Source organism: Pogona vitticeps, chromosome 1 (genome assembly GCF_051106095.1).
Source record: "Pogona vitticeps strain Pit_001003342236 chromosome 1, PviZW2.1, whole genome shotgun sequence".
NCBI lineage: Eukaryota > Metazoa > Chordata > Lepidosauria > Squamata > Agamidae > Pogona > Pogona vitticeps.
The window spans coordinates 17,353,581-17,376,914 of record NC_135783.1 but is presented as its reverse complement, the minus strand read 5'-3'; the positions used below and the strand labels follow the sequence as shown (position 1 = coordinate 17,376,914).

Sequence of the window (23,334 nt, the reverse complement as noted above, 5' to 3'; positions counted from 1 at the left end):
TGGTAGCCCCCAAACAGCAGGAAAAAGAGCAGGAAACAGCTAAAAGCCCACACCAGAAGGGAGCCTGGCAGCCATTTTGTGCTTCTCCCCCCCCCCCCGCTCCTGCACCCTCCTCTCCCCGCCTATCAGCTGATTTCTAAAGTGCTTTGCAAACTGTTCCCTGCCTTCCTCCTTGTTTCCTAAGGGGAAAAAAAGAAACAAAATATCCCCCTCTAGTGGTTGAAGGCGGAATAGCAGCTTCCCATTAGTTTCTATGGACGGAAAAGAGCAGATACAGATTAAATGGTTTTCAATGCATTCCTATGGGAAATGCAGATTCATCCTACTAACATTTCGACCTAAGAACTGTAAGCAAACACGGCGCCCGAGAGCATGCGTGTATGCCTGGACAGAGAGTAATCAGGAGATTGAACACGCTAAAAGGTGCTGAGAGAGTTCTAGAGCTCAGCTAGCCGTGAACCAACTCTCCTTCTTACAAGTCTGCCCTAATAAGAACACCCTTGTACCTTTGAATGTTATTAATAGAACACCATGTGGGCTTTGTAGTCCTTAGACTTCTCAGGCACCACAGGTAGGACTCCTTAAGTATGCTAGGCCGAGGCAGCACTCTCAGATGACCCTAAGACAAGTTTACTGTTCAGGAAACCAATTGATTTTTATAATCATTATTTTATTAAAGAAAAAGCATGTTCTTAAGTATCAAAACCAATCTAGGCCAAAGCAAGCTAATAAGCATTGTGCTGGTTATTTACAAAGTCGCAGGGATGTAAAGAAAACATGAAAAATATGCAAGTGTCCAAAAACCTTATAAAAAAACAAGAAAAGAATAAAAACAATTCCAATAAAGTAATCCATCAGGAAAAACAAAATAATCCAATTATGTCAGAAAAAGTCCATAGTCCTCAATAATCCTGTAGAAGAAAAATACTGTACCAAAGAAAAATCCAAGGGAATAAGCACATGTCCCATTGTCCTGAGAAAAATCCAAGATTATAGTCCATAAGGAGAATTCCATCAGAAATAGTCCATGAAAATTCCCTTAGTGCGGGTATGGGCAATTCATGTGTGTAGGCTACGAGTGAGTCACGAGAGACTGAAGAGTAGGTCCCGAAAAGACAATGTCCATAGGCAAAAAGTTCCTTTTTCAAGAGTAACTGGTAAGGTCTTATCGCTCCTTCCCACGATGTCATCCAATCACAATCTGTTGCTAGGCAAACAGTCCTGTTATACCACATGACTTTCTCTCCCATGGGTAACAGATGTTATTTGGGTTTCTGTGGTTTTCAAAGAGTCACAACAATACCCATCTATCTTGTCACACAGAGTCCTTTCTCATGCTCTCAGAATAGCCTTCTCCCTGCTCTCACTAGCAAACATAGCATGTCAGCATAGCACAGATCCTTTATACAGAGAACCAAGATGGAACCTCTCTTGCACATTTCTTAATTACAAAACCCATGTTCCTTACAAGATTTTAACTACAAATACCATCTCATCACAAGAACCACCTTCCAATACGGATTAAGTTCGTAAGTCGAGACCCCACTGTACTGGGTTGGATCCAAAGATCTGTGAATGAATTTCTGCTCCCATACTTTTGCCTGTCCTCTCTGAGCTTCCTGTCCTCCTTGGAACTGCTCCAGAGGGTTGGGGGATTTGGTGTGCGGTGAGGAACTGTGGAGGGAGAGGAGAATGGCAGAAGTCACTTTTGCCCATTTCCATTTTCAAAGCCATTGCCAGATTGCAGATCTCTCTGGAAACACCTTTCTATTTGTGATAATTACTTCCTTTCATTGGAAAGGCTCCGAACAACTGATTTGTACTATGTTCTTTAATACACTTTAACCAAGGGGTCCCCAACCCTTGGTCCGTGGCCCAGTGCCGGTCTGTGGCCATGGCAGGACCAGGCCGCAGAGACAGATCTCCCGTTCCCTGCAGGCATGTACAGCCTGCCCACCCACACGCGCAGGTGCCCTGTCCATCCACGCATGTGCACGAGTGCACTCCCCATCCGCGACCACGCATCACCCACCCAACTGGTTCGTGGTTCAGAATAAGTTGGGGACCACTGCTTTAACCTACTAAAGGGACTAGGATTTCTGGGTTAGTGGTACTATGAGCTATTCATCTGCAGAATGTCTTAACATTTGTTCTAAAGTTACATGTGTAAATAAATTAAGCAGTATTGATCATTTCTTCTCTCTCCTGTGGAAAACCAGCTTCTGTAATCTGAACAACTTTTTAAATAAAATGCATAGCTATGAGTTGTCAGAATGTTCCATATAAACTACTGTATACAAATAAGATGTGCTACTATGGAAGCCATTATCTGTGTCAGTGGTGTTGATGCTAAAAGGAAGGAACAAGGAAAGAAACAAAACTTAATACATTAGGGGGCAGAAACAGAAAGACAAAGAAGAAAGAAAACATATATAAACACGCATGTGGTAGAGAGAGAAAGATGGAAAGAAACAATTTAGATTTTTTGTGCTGTAAAAGTAATCATAAAACAGTCTTAATATAGTTCAACAGTCTACAAATAGTTGTAGGTGCTCCAGAGTGTATATGTAAGAAGACTCTTAGCAACAGATAGATAAAAAATAAATAAATGTTATTAGATATTCTCAAACAGAAGCCTATCCAGTTGGCTCCCCTCCAAGGTTTTGATTCAGCTGAGAGATTTTTCCTGTTGTGGAATTCATGCCTGGATTTTGTCTCTGCTCAATAGCTTATCTTTTAATGTAGAAGTAATATATTTTTCATATTTTTGTAGTTTATAGATCTTATTATCTTAAGACAACTCAGGATTTCAGATTGTCATAAATATTGTCATAAAGTTCAGTTTTCTGAGCGCTGCAATATTTGTAGCCAAAAAGACACCACCAATGAACAAAAGAGAGCGATACAGAAATGTTTAGGAAGGAAATAACTAAATACCCACACAACTCTAGTGAGGGTTTGGCATTCACTGTGGGAAAAACTTCATTAGAGATTTCATTAAAATGAAAGTCTTGAATTACTTGGATTGATGAAATTTAAAGGAATCTGTTTTTAAAAGTGTCCTTTAAATGTACAATTATTTTCTTAAAAATAACTGAATAGCAGTAACCTAGTGCTCTTGTTAGACCAAAAGACAAAGACTACGAGAGTTCATTATAGGTACAGTTTTATCCCTCTGCTAAACTCAAAAGCTTATCTGCTTTTTTCATTAAGCCTCATTAAGACATTATTACTTTTAGATTTTTTTCTAAAAATACAGGTCCTTGCATTTCTCATAAATGGTGCATTACAAAACAGTGACAAATCTTCAAGGGCAGATGTCAAACATGTGCCACGGTATGTATTACTCTTGTGGAACTAGTTGCATGTCTCACATACTTTTGCAGGTCATCTATACTGTGTTCTCTTGAGTTCTAACTTTAGAGTTGACTGAGTTGACCTGAAGACCTGGACAATGTTCTGAGAATTATATATTCTAGCAATACAATTCTAGTGGTGTAGATTTTCTGGAAAACTCTGAATAGGAGAACATAAATCACTGTACTTAAATATCTTGATTGATTGATTGATTGATTGATTGATTGATTGATTGATTGATTGATTGATTGATTGATACCTCGCACCATCTGGCAGCCAGGCCACTCTGGGTGGCTAACAACAACAAGCCAAACAACACAATATTAAAACACAATAAGAATAAAATAATACAAACATTCAAGAGATACAATAACTAGCAGGATAAATTAAAACAGATGGCTATAAAGATGTTAGAAAGGATGATGAAAGGATGGCAAAAAGGATGATAAAAGGGAAGCAGAGATATCAGCAAGTTAATGCTCAGGGTAAGCCTGATAGCCACGTTTTTAATGCTCATTTAAACCCATCCAACGAGGGTGCCAGGCATATTTCCATGGGCAGATTGTTCTTTTCCCACTTTATTCTGTTTCATGGATATAATAGCTGTGTTGGTGAAGTGAAATAAAAGTGGTAATACATGGGTCTTCTATCAGTTCTACTTCAGCTTACATAAATTGATTGTATCTGTGCATCTCTAAAAAATGAAGAGTAGTGGCAGGTACTTTGGATTAAATACCATTACTGCATAAAGGTGGGCTGCCTTAATCATGTAAGTCTTAACTTGCCTCAAGAGTGGGTCAGATTATGAGAAACCTGTTGTTCAGCTGGATGTATTTCCTTCCTGGGGTCACGAAGAGTCGGACACGACTAAACGACTAAACACACACACAGGTTTGCTAAATAGTTTTGTAGCTGCATTAGTCTCAAAACACTTAATTATTTCTGGCCTTAAAGTGTGCTACTTGGTGAATTTGCACTTTAACAATAAAAAAAATCTGATGCATAGAAATTTGAAATGACACCACAGCCTCTTGTGTTATGCTTTCTGGGAAGTATTCACTATGAGACAATCTGAAAAAAGACTGAAAAAGCTGAGTTGTAATCACAACTTTAATTCCAACTTGCATTGAACAAAGTGTTCAGTAAACTTTTAGACTTAACTCTTTAAGCTTCTGTTTTGCTTTGTTTTGTTTTGAGTTTTTTTTGGGGGGGTGCTAACAGTTTGAAACCTTTAAGGCAACTGTGGGCAAAGTGCAGCTCTCCAGATATTTTTGGATGGACTGCAACCACTAGCATTCCCCACCACTGTCTAGAGCTGATGAGCATCATAGTCTAAAAACATCTGGCAAGATGCACTTTGCCCACCCTCGATGTAAAAAGGAGCTAAAATTGTTTTAGTATTAATCTGTAAGGAGGGTGGAGAAAGATCTCAAAAACTACCATGAACTATAGCTAGTCTGAGCTGACTGGAAACTTGGATCGGAGTTTTATGCCCCATCTACACTGGTAACTTGTGGGAGAATAGCCAGTCCCATGTAACCTTTTGGAATCTGCACAATCCCAGAGTTCTCCCAGAAGACGGAAATGATAAATTACTTCTGAGTATTCTACAAGCTGCCTTGGGTTGTTCTCAAGGAGAAAGGTAGAATAAAAGTATTTTATTCTACAGCTGGGATATCTAGAAAGTGTTGCCATAAATTGAAATCAACTTGATGACACATAATTGCATTAAGTTACTGGTGTAAAAGTTGCTTTTTACTGACTTATTTGCACATACATACCCCAGATGTTGCATTAAGAAAGACTATTTTTTCTTCAAGGAATTTTTGTTGAAGAAATTCTGTGCCAGATTTGGGTATTTGTCTCCTATGCTGGCTGTTGCTAAAAACCAGAAAGATGACTAGAGAGGATACTGGGGGTAATTTGGAATATTTTTCTGCTGTAAAACTGGATAATAATCACAAACAGATCATGTAAGAAAAATATCCCAGTAGCTTACCCACAGTGAAAGGAATCCCAAGGGAGCATCACTACATTTGAGGGGTAGAATTATATTTTAATTTCTGAAAAGCTGCTGTGGCTGATGTGTGGTATAAATTAAAGCAACAAGATTTCAACCTGTAGGGGAGAATGAGAACTGATGGAGTAGAAGTGCTTGTGTAATTTGCCTTATGCAGCTATGTACAGCAGTACTGTAGGATTCTGTCATGTGTAACAAGTTACTCATGAGTCATGACTTAAGTTTGGGTCCAATTCTGATTAGTGGAACTAACCCCCAACTAGAAACAATAGTGTGCAGATACTCTGGGCTAGAACTACAAACATTTTGCTGCATTGGGTGCTATGTAAGCACACATATTTCAGTTTTTTGCATCTGAAACAAAGGGGGGTACATGACTTTTTGGTAGAAAATAAAAATGTTATTTTGGGTATTCTGTCTTCCACAATATTAAAGACTAACAACATATTTGTATATTGAGTTAAATATAGCAAAAATCGTATTCAGTTAAATTTTTCCTGTAACAAAATTGCTTCCTTCAGCAATAGAAAGGGGGTGGGAGGGATAAACTACTGTAGATTTTCAGGAGTCAGCAGGGAAACCCAGTGGGATTCATCCATTGCAAACATTTTGGATGTTGTACTTGTATGTGAATATAATTTTTCTAATGCAGGTATAAGCAGACTCTTTCTACATACAGTATTTGAGCAAATAAGTTGGCAGTATTTCTTAAGAAATGTTCAGTGTTTCCTAAAATTTTCAATGGCAAATTGAAGAATAGTCCTGAGTGGTGCAGATAACTAATCACTCCTAAGTATCCTATCTTTATAAACAACATGTAGGTTGCATGATAAAATTTCTAGCTCATCTGAGAAGCAATCAAATGCCAGCTGTTGCTTGTGACGTTTGAAAAGACCTAGCTTCATTAAGATTAGAGAAGCTTCTTGAGATAGATACCAGTGCCTCAATAAGAGATGAGTGCTTAATTTCCCATTCTGATAGCTGTTTTATACACAAATACTCTTCTGACACTTTCTTATAATGTAATCTGAATAGCTTCCTTTGTGGGTGTGAAGGGTTGAGTAAACATTAGGCACAGTCACAAATGAATGGGATGATGTCACATAGAAGATTACTTCATTATGATCCTTTTTACCAGTGTTCAGAGCAAAATCTTTTCTGCATTTTCCTTTGTAGGAAAATCTTTCTCCTTATAGTTCAGGTTTTGAAAACTAAAATTAAGCTTTCTCTGAATTTGGAGTAAATTGAATAAATGCCAATTTAGTATCTGGGATATAAAGCCTGGATTACAGACTAAAAGTGGTTCCTTAATTAAAATTTAGCAACACTGCTGTTTTGTAAAACCAGAATATGTAGGGAGAGATGTTTATCATTAACACTGCCCTTCACACACTGGGTGGCAACGTATTTATATCCAGTAGTGGTTCAGATAAATACCTCTTAGAGCTGAAGTATAAGCTTGCTTCTATTCAAATACGTAACATGAAACCAACAAGTACTGTGTTTCCTTGAAAATAAGACAGGGTCTTATATTAATTTGTGCTCCAAAAAAGGCATTAGGGCTTATTTTCAGGGGATGTTTTACTTTTTTCATGTACAACAATCCTTGTTGTTGTTTAGTCGTTAAGTCGTGTCAGACTCTTCGTGACCCCATGGACCAGAGCACACCAGGCCCTCCTGTCTTCCATTGCCTCCCAGAGTTTGGTTAGATTCATGTTGGTAGATTTGATGACACTGTCCAGCCATCTCGTCCTCTGTCGTCCCCTTCTCCTCTTGCCTTCACACTTTCCCAACATCAGGGTCTTTTCCAGGGAGTCTTCTCATGAGATGGCCAAAGTATTGGAGCCTCAGCTTCAGGTTCTGTCCTTCCAGTGAGCACTCAGGGTTGATTTCCTTCAAAATGGATAGGTTTGTTCTCTTTGTAGTCCAGGGGACTCTCAAGAGCCTCCTCCAGCACCACAATTCAAAGCATCAATTCTTCGGCAGTCAGTCTTCTTTATGGTCCAGCTCTCACTTCCATACATTGCTACTGGAAAAATTATAGCTTTGACTATGCGGACCTTTGTCGGCAAGGTGAGGTCTCTGCTTTTTAAGATGCTGTCTAAGTTTGTCATCGCTTTCCCCCCAAGAACAACAGTCTAAATTTATTCAAACACAGTAGTGCCATCTTCTTCTGGTTGCTGCAGAATGGTGGACAGCTGGGTTTCACTTAACTGGGGCTTATTTTGGGGGTAGGGCTTATATTACAAGCATCCTGAAAAATCATACTATGTCTTATTTTCAGGTTAGGTCTTATTTTGGGGGAAACAGTGTATATGAAGTGAGATGACTGCTTGTATTTGTGATTTTTGTCCAGATAACAAGTTAGGAATATACACAAATATACACAAAATTTGAAGAAAGTCTAGTTTTCAGTTATTGAACTACTTAATATATTCTTAAATTCTACTAATTGAAACAGCAGAGGGGACATATAGATTGACTTGTTAAGTCTGTCACTCATTGGACAGAAGAATCCTATGTTTTATTTCACTGAAGCATATTAAGCATGTATATTGAACAAATGTTCCCAACAGAATTTGGAAACAATAAATCTATTGTTTGAAAAATTGTTTCCTAGGGGAAAATTATGTGGATGCAGAAGAAAACGCCATTTTGGATTCTGATGAAGAGGTAATTCCAGAGAAGCCGTGCCCAATACAGATTGTTCTTGCTCATGAAGATGATCATAAGTTTGATCTGGATGAATCAGCATTGGAGAGCATCTTGCTGCAAAAACACATACGAGATCTCAATATAGTAGTTGTGTCTGTTGCTGGAGCATTCCGTAAAGGCAAATCCTTTCTTTTGGACTTTATGCTTAGGTATATGTACAACATGGTAAGTACCTTAAAACACAAGGTTGAAGAAAATTCACAGTAACTACAGTGTAAATATAAAAGTGTTTTCTATTTGGGATTTGTAGTAGTATGCTCCAAAATAATAATAACCTAATAAACAGTACAGTGGTGCCTCGCTTAGCGACATTAATCTGTGCAGGAAAAATGTTGCTAAGCGATTTCATCGCTAAACGGAATTAAAAAGCCCATAGAAACGCATTGAAACGTCATTAATACGTTCCTGTGGGCTTCAAAACTAACATTAAAGCGAAGATCCTCCATAGGGGCGGCCATTTTCGGTGCCTCTAAAGCGAGGACACACAGCGGGCGGCCATTTTGTTTGCCCGGTGGCCATTTTGAAACCACCGATCAGCTGGCCGAAAATGGGGGCTTTGCGATGATCGCTTCCCTGCGAATTTTCCCCATAGAGACATTGCTAAGCAATCGCTTTTGTGATCGCTTAAACTCCATCGCTAAGCGATTTCGTCGCTCGACGGAGTGATCGCTAAGCGAGGCACCACTGTACTATTGTTCTGAAAGGCTTTCATGGCTGGAATCCGATGGTTGTTGTAGGTATTTCGCACTGTCTGGCCATGTTATTGAGGTTTTTCTTTCTGACGTTTTGCCAGTCTCTGTGGCCGGCATCTTCAAAGGACTCTGAAGATGCCGGCCACAGAGGCTGCGAAAAGTTAGGAAGAGAAACCTCAAGAACTAGGCAAGACAGCCCAAAAAACCTACAACAACCACCAAAGCTAGTGTTATTTCTAGATATTGTTGTGGGCTTTGAGTTAATATTATACTTTATGACTAAACTCTGGAATTAACAGGCATAATAAACCCACTGTAAAATTTGTATAAGTGGACTTTTTGATTTTGAAGGAAAGGAGGCACAGAATACTGTACCTGTTTCAGCTGCTACTGGTTTTGTACTATTTGAGGCACTTCTGCTTGTGCAAGTTAATTTTTACTGATTTTCTTTGCTCCACATGTATAACATCCCCATTTTGTCTGTTGTGTCTAAGTTTGCATCAGTATGGGATGTTGCAACAGAGGTTGAAGAAACTGTGTCAGAGTAGATGTATGTTAGTGTGAATCAGCAGATATGTCAACTAGGCATGTTCAATCCTATTTGAATTAAGAATTTTTTTAAAGGTGGTGCTGTCTGTGTCCACACTCAGAGATATCTGCAGTTTTTACAAGTTGCTTTGTAACCACATTTTAAATAATTTACACAGATAGAAATTAAAATGGGTGGCTTTGTATACATGTTATGTTTAAATTCTTAGTTACAGTTTGTCTTGTGAATAGTAAGACAGGAAGGAGTAGAAGTCTTGACAGATAGGTCACCAGGCTGGTACTACCAAAGCCACAGAAATGATATTTCTGCCCCTGAGATTTTGTGGGGAAATGAATATGAATGGAACATGTTTCTTGATCTTCGAGAATGCTTGATCTTACCAGTGTGACAAGATGTATTGTTTGTAATAATGTGACTTATGTTTTGTTTCTCATTTGTTTGTTTAATGTTATCCTTTAACTACTAGTGAAATATATTCTGTTATGCAAATTTTTCTGTTGTGAGCTTTTTTTGGGTATGATTTACGTATTGAAGGGCCATACAAATCAACTCATGACAAGCTTGCTTCTTAGTCAGGGGATATCAAATTCTTTAATTTTAAGAAAATGTACGTAATAATGTTTCTTTTTAGAGTTCCTTTTAACAGTACAGAGAGACTAAATATTCCTTCAGTCTGCCTGTGCTTTTTGACCATCTTTCAGGATTACTTCTTCACAATTGGGGCGGCTATTAATGCCATAAATGGCTTGGGGTTGGGGCTTGTGTAACTTGAACACATTTTCCTAGAAGAATCTCTACAGTTGTCAGAGTATGGCTATTATTTTAGTGCACTCTGTAATGGGTCTAATGCCATACTTAAACAATTCTGACAGGAGTCTTGTTTTTCCCCTGCCTTGCCATAGACTACATAGGCAGATAAGGCAAAGGTGACATGACAAGGCATAGGAGGGAGTGGTTTGCACACTCTTATTCCCTGCAATATCCTGTTTTGCTCTAGGGAAACATTTCAAAAAGGGCGTATAGAATAATCTTATTAGCACTGGGTATGTTGACATGGATTGTGGCTCACTTTTGCATACTCACCGGATCATGGAAAGATGTTTAAGTTGTCTTTCTTAAACATAGTTTATCAGTTTGTATAAATAGGCAGAATAGAAATGTGGAAGATTGAAAATGTTTTTTTTCCAAGAAACCTTTTGATAATACTATTTTTTTTAAAAAAAACAGACACAGTATTTTTCCATGTATAAGACACTACTTTTTCCTAAAATAATTACACTAAAAATTGAGGGGTGTCTTTTACACAGAAGTAAGCTGACAACACAGAGAGAACAAAACGGCCCATACCTTGCCTCTGTAAACAGGCTTCTTTCAATCTCGATGCTTAGCAGTCAGGATGCTTAGCTTCCTACAGTCAGGAGACTTCGTTTCCTCTAGCCATGAGCCTTACGGAACTGACATCAGCTGATGCTGAACAAACCAGTTGTAACACACCTCATTGGAGGTGGAGCTTGTAGCCTCAGATTTAACAGGGACTCCTAATATCCGAGTGTTCTGAGCCCAGAGGCTGAATACTCAAAGCTAGGTTTTTTTTTAATTTTTGGGGTTAGAAAAATGGGGGGGGCATCTTATAAACAGAAAAATACAGGAATTATTGTAGGGTTTACATATTTTTCTTATCAGTCAGCACTTAAATATATTGATGTAAGTGGTCTAGAAACTGTTGTCTTATTGAATACATATGTGATTCTTGTTCCAGGACTCATCATCTTGGATAGGTGGAAGCACTGAGCCTTTGACTGGATTTACATGGAGAGGAGGCTGTGAGAGAGAAACAACCGGGATTCAGGTTTGGAGTGAAGTGTTCATAATTCCCAAGCCTGATGGGACAAAGGTAAACTATTAGATGTCCGATCTTTAAAGTAATAAGAAAGAAGTCCTGTTGCCATGACTCAACTTCCAGATAGCCTCACCTGGATGACTGAGAACTTTCACAGATATATTCCTGAGTTCATATAATGAGGCAGTAGGGTAGAATAATTGATACTAGATCCTGGGGCATTTTGTGACAGGCTCAGTCTTTGACATTTCCAAGTGGACATAGGTAATGCTCCTGTCTGAAACTCTGCAAAGTTGTTGCTAGTTAGCTTACACCAAGTAGGGAAGTTTTGGCCATTTTTATATGTTCACACTCTGTGAGCACCACACAAGCCACCAAAAATGAATCTACTTTCAGTTTTGTAAAAAAGATATTTGGGAACGTTAAATGGTGCTGGGGAGGCCTTTGGCCTGTTTAAAAGGTTAATTGCTACTCTTGAATGATTTTAAAAGCAAAAGCAAAAGAACTGCAGTCCATGTTTTTGCAAGGAAAAAAGAGCTGGGAGATGGCTAAGGGCTGCTAAAAAAGCCCTTAGCCATCTTAGCGCATATAGTCACAGGGGTTGCATTTTACCCACCTTGATGTATAGAATACTGCTTCCATGTTTGCTAAACCATAACTTGGCACTTTGTTCAAACTTGAAACTGTTTACATAGATTACTTTGTTCCGAATATTATCCAATATAATCATGTGTTTTGTGTCAAGAGATTTATTGAGACTATGTTAAGAGGTTTGTTGATCCTCAAGGTGCAGTGGTTAAACTGCAGTAGTGCAGTCAAGACTGTGCTTATGACCTAGGTTAGATCCTGGGCTCAAGTAGATGGTTTAAGGTTGACTCAGCCTTCTGTCTTTACAAGGCCAGTAAATTGGGTACCCAGCTTGCAGGGAATGGCAGTGTTTAGCCTGTATAATTAAATTGTAAACCCCCCAGAGAATGCTTGAAGCACTGTGGGATGGTATATAAACAGTACATTTTTGCTTTGTTTTTATATTGACAATTTAAATAATTTGGCTTCATAATCCATGAATGGTTCAACTAAATTAATATTTAGCAAAAGTTAGGGGGAAAGGAAGAAAAGGCAAAATATTGTGGCACTCTACAGACCAATAGATATATTTCAGAGTGAGGTTTGATGGGCCAAAATCCACTTCTTCTGACACAGGAATGCAAATACATGTCCCCTGTATTTATTCCAGGGTAGTGAGATTCATGGCCAGGTAGGAAATAAACATAATATGCAAATTAACAGGAATGGAACTGCTAGGCTGTTAGTTAGTAGATCCTAATCAGGGTTATAAACCAGGTAGAATTGGTTGCCACAGAACCTGTGTCTCTAATATTGAGGCAAGATGTACGTAGTACATAGATGTAATCTATGCCTGCCATTCTGCTGAACTCTGCATATGGAGTGGAACCATGCAATATCTTTGTTGCTTTGTAAGCGTAGCTCTAGATAGCTAGTGTTATTTTCTGTGGTCTTACACTTAACTGCCTAAGTCTCTGAATGAGTTTTGTTTTTGTTTTTACTGTGGAACTGCTTCACATCATTTTGATTCTTTTAGAAGCTTTAAATCTACTTCTGAACCTGTATGGCTTTTTGAAATAACTTCAATGAAAATAAAATTTTACAGTTGTGTGATCACTCAGAAAGATCAAAGGATTGGTGGTATTAAAGAAAATACCTTGCAGTCTGAAGTTTTGAGTGGTTTGTGGGTTTTTGGCAGTCCTTTTTTGTGCAGGGTTGGTTTGCAGTTACAAGCGATGGATTTTTTTTTCTGGACCACCAAAGGAGCAAGCAGGCTCAGTAATGTTGGGAGGGGGTCTCACAGGAAGCTTTTCATGAGCACACTGGACCATCCTGCCAAGTACCCAAACCAGCACAAGCAAGGGTAGTGTGGCTAAGTGGTCAGTGGATCCTCTCATTCATTTATCATTCAGCATTACAGTATTCTTTATTATGGTCATAGACCAGCAAGATTATAAGAAACAGAACATATAGAAAAATTCCTATATGTAGTATATGAATTCTTCTTTCAAGGTGATTGCAGTATTTTCTCTCTAGTTCTCATAGCAATCAGTGGGTCCTCTCTATGTTGGCCAGTATTGTAACAAGAGTGTATTTTTCTCCCTACCTATTCAGTTTGCATATAGCATATTTTATATAGAAACTGAATTACAGATGAAGGCAGAGTGAAAATTGAGGGGAACAATTTCAATAATTTAAGATATGTGGATGATATCTTCATATATCATGGGATTTTTAATCCAGAGGATCCAAAATGGACACCCCTGTCTAGCACATTAACTTCATGGACATGCAGCAACATGTAGCTTTTATGCGATTTCCATGGGTCAGGAAATTATTTGCATCAGGATGAAGAGTGGGGTGGGTTATCTTGTAAATCCTTGTATGTTTCACAGCTGCCTGTTTAGGAAGCTCTGGATTATGTTGTGAGCATATGTGTGTGATTTAGATATCTTAACAGAAATTGCTAATACAGTAGCTTTACTAATATAAACATTTGCCATTAGGTGAAAAGATTACTTATTTACTAATTTTGTCTTTTTTAAAAAAAACAAAAAACTCTAGGTTGCTGTACTATTGATGGATACCCAAGGTGCCTTTGATAGCCAATCAACTATCAAAGACTGTGCAACTGTATTTGCTCTGAGCACCATGACAAGCTCAGTCCAGGTAAGGCTGACTGTGGCAAGTGGTTGCAGTCTGTAAATATTTTCAGTTGGCTATTCAGATGCTTGCAAACTGAATAGGATGAAGAATGTGCAGTGTTACTTGCACAGTGTGTATTACGAAGCTGAACTATTGTACTGGTTTTTTCCCCTACTTCCAGGCACCGCAGTTAAGAGTAGCTATTATATGTAATACTCATATGAAGTGTGATTTTAAAAGCTAGTGCCAGTGTGGTGTAGAGGTTGGTGATTTAGATTAAGTATGGAAGAGTCCTTGTTCAAATCTATATTCCCAAATTGCTAGCTGTCACCTTAACCTGCCTTAAAGTATTGTGAGGGTAAAATACAGAGGTGGCATGAAATAGGATAAACTGTCCTTAGAGACAGGCTTACAATATGCAGTATTCTAAATCTGTGCTTAGTAACATTTAATAAGGCTAAACTCTGTAGTACCATGGATAGAGACATGAATTCATGGAATCCTAGAGCTGGAAGGGTCATGTAAGGACATTGAGTCTGACCCCCTGCTCGGTGCAGGCATCCAGATTAAAATATATCTGATGGATGACTATCTAATTTTCTCTTGAAAGTCTCCAGTGCTGGAACGCTCACCACCTCCCAAGGTACAGTAATGCCTCGCAAGACGAAAATAATTCGTTCTGCGAGTTGTTTCGTATTGCGAAAATTTCATCTTGCGAAGCGTGGTTTCCCATAGGAATGCATTGAAATTTAATTAATGTGTTCATGTTCGTCTTGCGAAGCACGGCCATAGAAAAATTTGTCTTGTGAGTCACAAAAATATATATCACTAAACGCTTTTGTCTTGCAAGTTCTTCATTGCGTGAGGCATTCGTCTTGCGAGGCATCACTGTAATTGGTTCCATTGCCATATAGTGCTCATTTTTTCCTGAATTAATGTCACAGGTTTAAATGCAATATTATATGGCAATGTGAGTTTCTCTTTCCTTCATCTTCTTTAGCCAACTGCACAACCCTCACATATGGTTCATAGTTAACCCTAGCCTGCCATACCAGTTTTGGGGGGAACATGGAGGCAAGAGAGGAAATTATATTTCTATTATTATATTATATTTGGCTGATACAGGGAACTACAAGTTTTTGGGCCCAAGAATCTGCTTTGTCATATATATGGAATGTTATTTTGAGTTGGCACATACAGTATACACACACACACACACACACACACACACACACACACACGTTACATAACTTTAATGTTGACAATGAAGAAATCAAAATAGTTGAATATTTTGTTGTACCTTCGCTGTATTGTCAATCCAGACGGAAATTGCAGCCAGTAAATCAAAAGAAGACTGAGACTTGGAAGGGCAGCTATGAAGGCCTATTTATGTACCTACCAATTTACAGTTGCATTTGTTCTTTCTAGTTACTGTCTGTGCTGGAAGGTTTCCTGTTATTTCAGCTTTGCCAAGGCGATGCCTGAATGTCAACTCTTGACTGTAGAAAGCTGTTGTATCAGTTAGTTTTCATGATAATAACATCAGAGAATAATTGAGTAGGAAGGGGCCTATTAGGACTTGGAGTCAGTGCAGGAATCTAAATCAAAGTAGATCTGAGAGATGGTTGTCTAATTTTCTCTTGAATTCTTCCAATATTGGAATGCTCACCACCTCCCAAGGTAATTTCAAAATGTTTGCATTTGAGTATGTACCTGGGGCTGTGATAACAAATTGGTTAGTGTTGATAGTCTACCCAATTTATATGTGATGTAAATGCTGCAAATCTCTCAATGGGACATGGGATCCTATTTTTGCTGTTTTGCTTTGGTCTAGCTTAAATAGGATAATATGTAATAACTTTAGGCTGAAGGAGGGAGTTGATGGAGTTGATGTGATAATGTTGCTGTTAGTGTTTTCCTTTCACCTGAAGTAGCATTCTGGGGTTCACAAATGTTCTAGGTAGGACAGGGTGACCTAACGAACTATTACAGTTTGGTCAACAATTGACTCAATGCTGTCTGGCCTGAAATATTTTGTGATTGGTATTGGTACAAAATCTGTGTTGCAAAAATCTAAACAGGAACTTCTTTGATAGGTATACAATTTATCACAGAACATCCAAGAGGATGATCTTCAGCATTTGCAAGTAAGTCTGTCATGATACCATAATAGCCTTATACTCTGCATAACAGCAGAGTATTTTCTTACCCATTGGCAGTCCTGTCCCTAGAACAAGATAATGCTTCCTCTGACAGTCTCTTGCATTACAAGGCATTTTGTTCTGGAAGGTGTGAGAGGTGACTGTGTGGAAAATCTTTGTATGATCCAGAGGACTGTGGTTAAGAGTGGAATGATTGGGGTTAGTGTCCTGATATGAGAGTAAAATTGTGTGTGCATTTCTTTAGACCCTGGTTATTACCCTGACACTTGCTGCTGAGTCTTTTTTTCCTATGGTGTAATGCAGAGCGCCCTTCAGTTTATTATTATACTTTGTCTTTTTCACTAATATTGGTATCAAATGAATTCCAATAAAATCATTAAAAACTATCCAATGAGAATTCAGATTATATTAGCATTTAACCACCTAGAGTGGTCTTTTAGGCCAGTTAGGTGGGGTATAAATCAAATAAATAAAAAATAAATAAATAATAAATAAAAAATTGATAAAGGTTTTTATAGTCATGTGGAATTAATTGTAAAGGGTCAGAACCTGCAGAGTGTAATGCCCTTGGAGCTTTAAATGTTCTGTTTGTTTAATAAATCCCTTACCCCCTTGGCTTAACTGTGGTCTGATTTAAATACCCTTTTAATGACAAGTACTCCATTGAAAGTTGCATAGAGTTTTGAAACACTATGTAACAATAACACTTGAACATATGAAATTACACATATTTCTACAGCTGTTTGAGGATTTGAACCTAAATATTATTTCTCACATAGTCATGGATCTTGGTATTTAATATAAATTTAGTAAAATAATGTTTTGTTAGATACTCAGCACACTCTGCTAATGTTTCTTTCTTTCTTAAGCAGCAATGGTTTCATTGGTTCCCTTAATGTGAAGGCAGAGTTTATTGCTGTTAGATCATAAGTAGACATGGGAGCTTCATATTCATATCCAAGGGGGTATGAATACAAAGCTCGGCATCACATGTTCCATGGCGATCCATTCCCACCCCCCAGAACCAGCCTGGTCCACTCACCAGGATCTTCACAGTGCACATGTCTGTTGGCAGCTACATTGCAGCAATCTCAGTAGTCCTGCCGCCACTTCTCCTCACAGCTGACTATTGAATAACTAATCACAGGATATCTTATAATATGCTTTTGTTGCCAGTAGTAGCAAACCAAACCTTTGTGGCTTACTGCTGCTTTCCCTGTGTGCTCCAGCATTTTTACACACGTTTTACCCACAAATACATAGTGTCTGACAGTACTAGTACTATGTAAATTGCACCACAAATTCAAATTCTGTACTCCAAATGCTGTGGAAATTTTGCTCAAGTGTGCTGTGCTATGTTTGAGCTTTTCCTGAAAAGAAGTAAAATCATATAGTTATTCTTAAATCTATGTTTGGCTTTGTATTTGAGATGTTTGTAGAGCTCTTTTGTAAAATAGCATGGAAACAGTTAAGGTGCCATTTGAGATTCTAGTTGCTTGGATTCAGAGAGTGTAGCCAAAGCCCCAAACAGTTTGAGGACCTTGCTTTTAGTCGAGTAATTATTAGGAATGGAATTTCAGAAGTTTTGGTTTACAAATCCCATAATTTTCCGTTCTGGGAGTTCTACCCGAAAGATAGACATATTACAGACACCTAACCATGTCTCAGCTGGAAGTCTTTAAGGTTTAGCTAGGCCTACCTCTACCTAGCTGCTAGCTTTGAGCTAGCGCTAAGTCAGGAATTAAGAAGCTTGGGCAGAGCTAGGCCTAGTTAAAATACAAAGCCTTCCAGTGGGGACCTTTTCCTGAGGTGAGCCACATTTAGATGTCTGTGAGTAAGACTCCCGCAATGGAGAAATATGGAATTTGTAATCCAAAAAATCTGAAAATCCAATCCCTAGTGTTTATTATTTATTTTTTCAAAATATTTAATTGCTTGAGAGTATTTATCAGCAGTGCTTGGATTTAACCAGTTTCAAGAGCTTCTTGGCTCAATCTGGCCTGACTTATTTTTCACTTTCAGAAATTTAAAGGGAAAATTTTTATTTTCTTGACTGCAGTCAGTAGAGTTGCTTAACTTAATAAATGGACTTGAAATCCAGTACTGTTTTTGTTTGGGCATGTATTGCGGTGCTGTTTGTTTTTGTACTCTTTGTATACATTCTTAATAGTTTTGTTCCACAGCTATTCACAGAGTATGGAAGGCTAGCAATGGAAGAAATTTACCAAAAGCCATTTCAGGTAATAACATGGTTATTACTGCTACAATTATTACTATTTTCATGTATGTTTAGCTTAAGCAATAGAAACAGGTAACATTAATTATATCATGGTCCACTTCTGTCCTATCATGCAAGATAGTTACATATTTCTTAACCTTAGATTTCTGTACTACAGGTGCATTAGAGACTTATTGGTATCCCTAATTCCCTGATGTATTTCATGCTTTTGTGACCAATAGTAGCTATACCACACCTGTGTTTTCCCCAAAATAAAACAGGGTCTTATATTAATGTTTGCTCCAAAAAACACATTAGGACTTATTTTCAGGGGATGCATTTTTTTCATGTACAATCTATGTTTATTCAAATACAGTCATGTCATCTTCTTCTGGTTGCTGCACAATGGTGGAGGGCGGGCTTTCACTTAACTATGGCTTATTTTTGGGGTAGAGCCTATATTACAAGTGTTCTGAAAAATCATACTAGGGCTTATTTTCAGGTTAGGTCTTATTTTCAGGGAAACAGGGTACTTTTTGTTTATAATATTGATTTCATTTCCATCCTGCCTTTCCTTCAGTAGAGGAGGGACCCATGATAGCTTACCACATGATTTATTTTAAAATATGGCTAAAACAAATGTCATAATACTAAAATGATATTAAATACATTATAAGTACCATGCAGCTGAACAAATTATTAGTACAACTGATAAGTTTAAAAGGCCACCAGTTTAAATAGATTTAAAACATTTTAAACACACAGGACAGACAGTAAAAGTGCACCGTCCTGCACTTAAAAGCTCCTTTTCTTCTAACCCCTTTCATTTGTCATCTGGCTGAAGAGAATTGTTTTTGCTTGCCAGTGAAAGGGCAGCAGACAGGCAATCATCCTAATCTTCACTGAAAACGCCCCTTGTATCTTCACCAGATATGCCTATAAGGACAGTGGAGTAAGGAGAAAGAATTCACCTGAAGATTTAAAATTAGACAAGCTCACATAAAGGATATATGGTTAGATATGGAACTTGTGTATTTTCTTTGGCTTCAACACCCATAATTTGCTAAGGATGTGCATAGCCAGAATTGCGGGAACTGCTGCCAAAAATTCGAAGTCCTCAGCGGAATTTTTAGCTTCTCACATGTGAGGAATGGAATGTCCATCAGGAGCCATTATGTTCTTATGAAGAATAAATAATGGCTAAGCTCCATGAGAGCTGCACAGGATTGCTGCTGTTCTCAATGGGGTGGGGGGCACAAGACCCCCTGGGAAGCCCTGGCACAATTTTTTTGGGGGGGGAAGACTGGAAACAGTTCTTTGCACACCTTATAAGATTTGTTACACAACTTGCTGATTTGGACTCTCTTTCTTTCATATTGTGTTGTTTGTGGCCAAAAAAACAGCTGAGAATGGCTGGGTTAGAGGAAGTCCAAAAAATATGAAAGTCCCATGCATAAATGTGATCCTGCAGATAGTCTGGATCACTTTATCACTTTATACGGGGTTTTAGAGGTCATAACCAACAACTTGAATTGGGCCCAGAAGCCTCCAGGAGCCTATGGAAGTACGGCAACAAGGGAGTTATGTGCTGTGGAAATGCTATAACAGGGAAGTTACAGATTGTCTGTAAACTGAGCTAAAGTATATTAATCTTGTAGAGAAGTGATTGTGTCGGTCATTCTGTATTTGCAAAATCATACCTAAAAGAAATTCCGTGCTTAAGTCTGGAAGACTAATCAACAAACAGATGGCAAAATCCGCTTGCGTAAAGTTTTGCTGCAGAAGCCAAATTATATCATTTTCCGGCAAAGAGAATATTTAATTGAAATTAATGGAAAGCTTCTCCCTGTTTCAGCTCTGGGGCTCCATTTTGCCTTGGAGGAGGCTTTGGAAATCTCTCATTGGGAGAGGAGGAGTGTTAATAATCAAAAAAATGCTGCTAGATTACCATTGCTGGGATTGGACTTGCCAACAGTGATCCGTTGGCTTTATTATTTTTAATTTTATTTATTTGTTTTTACTATTAAAGTCTTCTGTCCACCTGAGGTTCCCAAAGGTTTCTCCAGGGCAAAAGAGAGCATCAGAACCTGGAATGGGATGATAGGAAGTTTCAATTAATTTAAAATTAAATATTCCTTTTGTTGGGTGATGGCATAATCTGGCTTTTGTGATGTATCTTTACTCACAAGGAATATGTCCAAAGCAAGTTACCTGCATAATTCTGCAGCTGAGAGAACCTTGTGCTGTGACACTCAGATGCTCCACGTGATTTAGAAATTCTTCCTCTGTTCAGGGCTATTCCTAACATCTCTTTCTGGTGTCAGCTGTATTTCCCCAACTCCTGCCTATGTGTTTTTTATTTACCTACTGTCACTTCTCCTCTTCACACTTAACATGGCTCTGCCAGATTCTTTCATACAGTCAACCCTTGACTTACGAACTTAATCCGTTCTGGAAGGACGTTTGTATATCGAAAAGTTTGTAAGTTGTAGTACCATTTCCCATTGAAATGCATGGGAATGGAATTAATCCGTTCCAGCATTTCAAAAACAACAACAACCCAAAATAAAAATAAAAAGACACACACACACACACACACACACACACACACACACACACACACACACACACACACACACACACACACACACACACACACACACACACACACACACACACAGAGAGAGAGAGAGAGAGAGAGAGAGAGAGAGAGAGAGAGAGAGAAACAGAAACATAACCCCCTCCAGTCCAAGCCCACCCTCCAAAACCCACACAGAAACATTTTTTAAAAAGGACTTACCAGTTCGAAGCCTGCTGGTGCTCCGCTGCTTCTGCGTGACCGGGGGCGGGCGGCCAGGCTCCTGGCCAGCTCTAGGCTCCTGGCGCTGGATGAGCGCTGCCTCCAACCACGGTGGCGGGGGACCCCAGGGAGGTCTCCTATGGTGGCAGGGAAGCTCCCAGGGCTTCTCTGCTGCCATTGGAGACCTCCCAGGGGTTCCCCGCCACTGCGATCAGCGCCTTCCGGCTTTCCTGGGGAGTAGACCGGGCCTACCAAGGGAAGCCCCCCCTTGGTAGGCCTGGTCTACCAGGCTTTCCCGGGGAGCTTCCCCCAATAGGCCTGATCTACTCCCTGGGAAAGCCTGAAGGCACCGATCGCGGCAGCGGGAACCTCCAGGGAGGTCTCCAGTGGTGGCGGAGAAGCCCTGGGAGACCTTCCTGGCAGTCCCTGCCACCGTGATTTGCGCCTTCAGAGCTCTCAAAGGGCTTTCCCCCAACATCGGAGGAAGCCCTTTGAAAACTCCAAAAGCAGGAAGGAAGGGCAGGAAATTTGCATTTCCCGCCCTTTTTCCCTGCCTTTTTGGCTTCGGAGGTCTCAAAGGGCTTTCTCCGATGTCAGGGAAAGCCCTTTGAGACCTCCGAAGCCGCCGATTGTGGCGGTGGGGACCCCCAGAGAGGTCTCCCAGGGCTGGCCCGCCACCATGGGAGACCTCCCTGAGGATCCCCGCTGCCGTGATTGGTGCCTTCGGAGGTTTCAAAGGGCTTTCCCCCCAACATTGGAAGAAGCCGTTTGAAAGCTCTGAAGCCAAAAAGGCAGGGAGAAAGGGCAGGAAATTCAAATTTCCCGCCCTTTCGCCCTACCTTTTTGGCTTTGGAGGTCTCAAACGGCTTTCCCCCTCGACATTGGAGGAAGCCCTTTGAGAGCTCTGAAGGCGCCGATTGCTCCGTTGGCATCGACTTGCGAACAGAGCCTCGTTCGTAGGTCGATGCTCCGTTCGCAAGTCAATGCCATTTTTTTCCAACAGAGTGGTTCTGTTTTTATTTTATTTATTTATTCTTCATAAGTTGAAATATTTGTAACTAGGGCCGTTTGTAAGTCGAGGGTTGACTGTACTTTCCTCCTACTGCTCTTGCATTTATTTATCTCCTATAATGACTTTCCTGTTGCACCTCTTCTCTATTACTTGTGTTATCCTTGTTGTCCTCGTTAACATGTATCTCTCTAATTTCCTTCAGAGCCCCCTTAGTCTCTTTGCCCAAAGGAGATTTTCCCCTGAACCCTCTCTCTCTCTCTGTCACCTTAACTCAGTTTCACTTTCTCTTCCTGTCCCTGTCGTGCAGGGTCACGCAGAGTGTCTCTCGTTCCTGGCCCAGTGCCAAGCTGCTTCTGTGAGCTGCTGTTGCTGTGGATGAAAAGCCCAGTTGCAGCCTCCAGCGTTTCCCCTTCCCCTTGCTTCCTTCTCCCTTTCCTGAATGCCCATTTCTGCCCCCCTTCTTCCCACGGTTTTGCCTTGTCCTTGCACTCTGCTGGCCGTTCTGTCTGTTGTCTGTTTACTCGTACCTTCTCCTCAGTTTTGCATGCTGCAGTCTTTCTTTTTGTCTAACCAGCTCTCTGTCAAGAGTGTGTGATCTATGGCACCAGGCCTACAGGGAGCTGCTCGTGGGCTTTTGGCACCCATCTAGCTAAAAAGCTACAGATGAGGTACTGGCCAGGCTGCATTGCAGAAGCCCTCCAATTCAGAAATGCTGGGGTAGTATGTTTTTATTTGGGAAAGTAACTTTGTGATGTTCTTTACAAGGTTATTTTAGGAATTCGTAATTTTGAGTCTGTTATTCATACCAGAGCTGTTTTCTTGCGCTTGGTTATACGCTATGCAGTACATGATAAAGCAGTAGATTAGAATGGGATCTTTTTGGAAATGTTGACACAGATCCAGTTAGATTTCAGCAATATTATTACACAGTTTTCTAAATAACTGGGTTTTTGTTATTGTTAGAATCTGTTCTTTAAACTACCGGTTGTGTCACTTAAAGTTAGAAATTTTATAATTGTGTTTTCTGGTTACTATGATTATAGTTAATTGTTTTATCTGATTTTCCCATATAGACACTTATGTTCTTAATTAGAGACTGGAGCTATCCTTATGAACATCCGTATGGCTTAATAGGAGGAAAACAATTTCTAGAAAAGAGATTGCAGGTAAGCTACGTTGTATTGCATAATCATAAGTCTATGTTTGTAACCATTAACAGGTTTCCAGATAAAACAGTGGTCTTCAATCTTTTTGGG

General features: G+C 39.5%; 1 protein-coding gene across 3 annotated transcripts in view; it reads left to right on the top strand.

The window, feature by feature from the left end:
* The window catches only part of ATL2 (atlastin GTPase 2), a 63,186-nt gene that overhangs the window by 26,887 nt on the left and 12,965 nt on the right, over positions 1–23,334 (top strand). For all 3 annotated transcript variants that reach the window (XM_020794749.3, XM_020794748.3, XM_072988282.2), the window contains exons 2-7: positions 7,998–8,257; positions 11,094–11,228; positions 13,806–13,910; positions 15,983–16,033; positions 18,232–18,288; positions 23,152–23,244. In XM_020794749.3, coding sequence (XP_020650408.1) covers positions 7,998–8,257; positions 11,094–11,228; positions 13,806–13,910; positions 15,983–16,033; positions 18,232–18,288; positions 23,152–23,244 — 701 coding nt within the window. The remainder of the gene's footprint in view (positions 1–7,997; positions 8,258–11,093; positions 11,229–13,805; positions 13,911–15,982; positions 16,034–18,231; positions 18,289–23,151; positions 23,245–23,334) is intronic.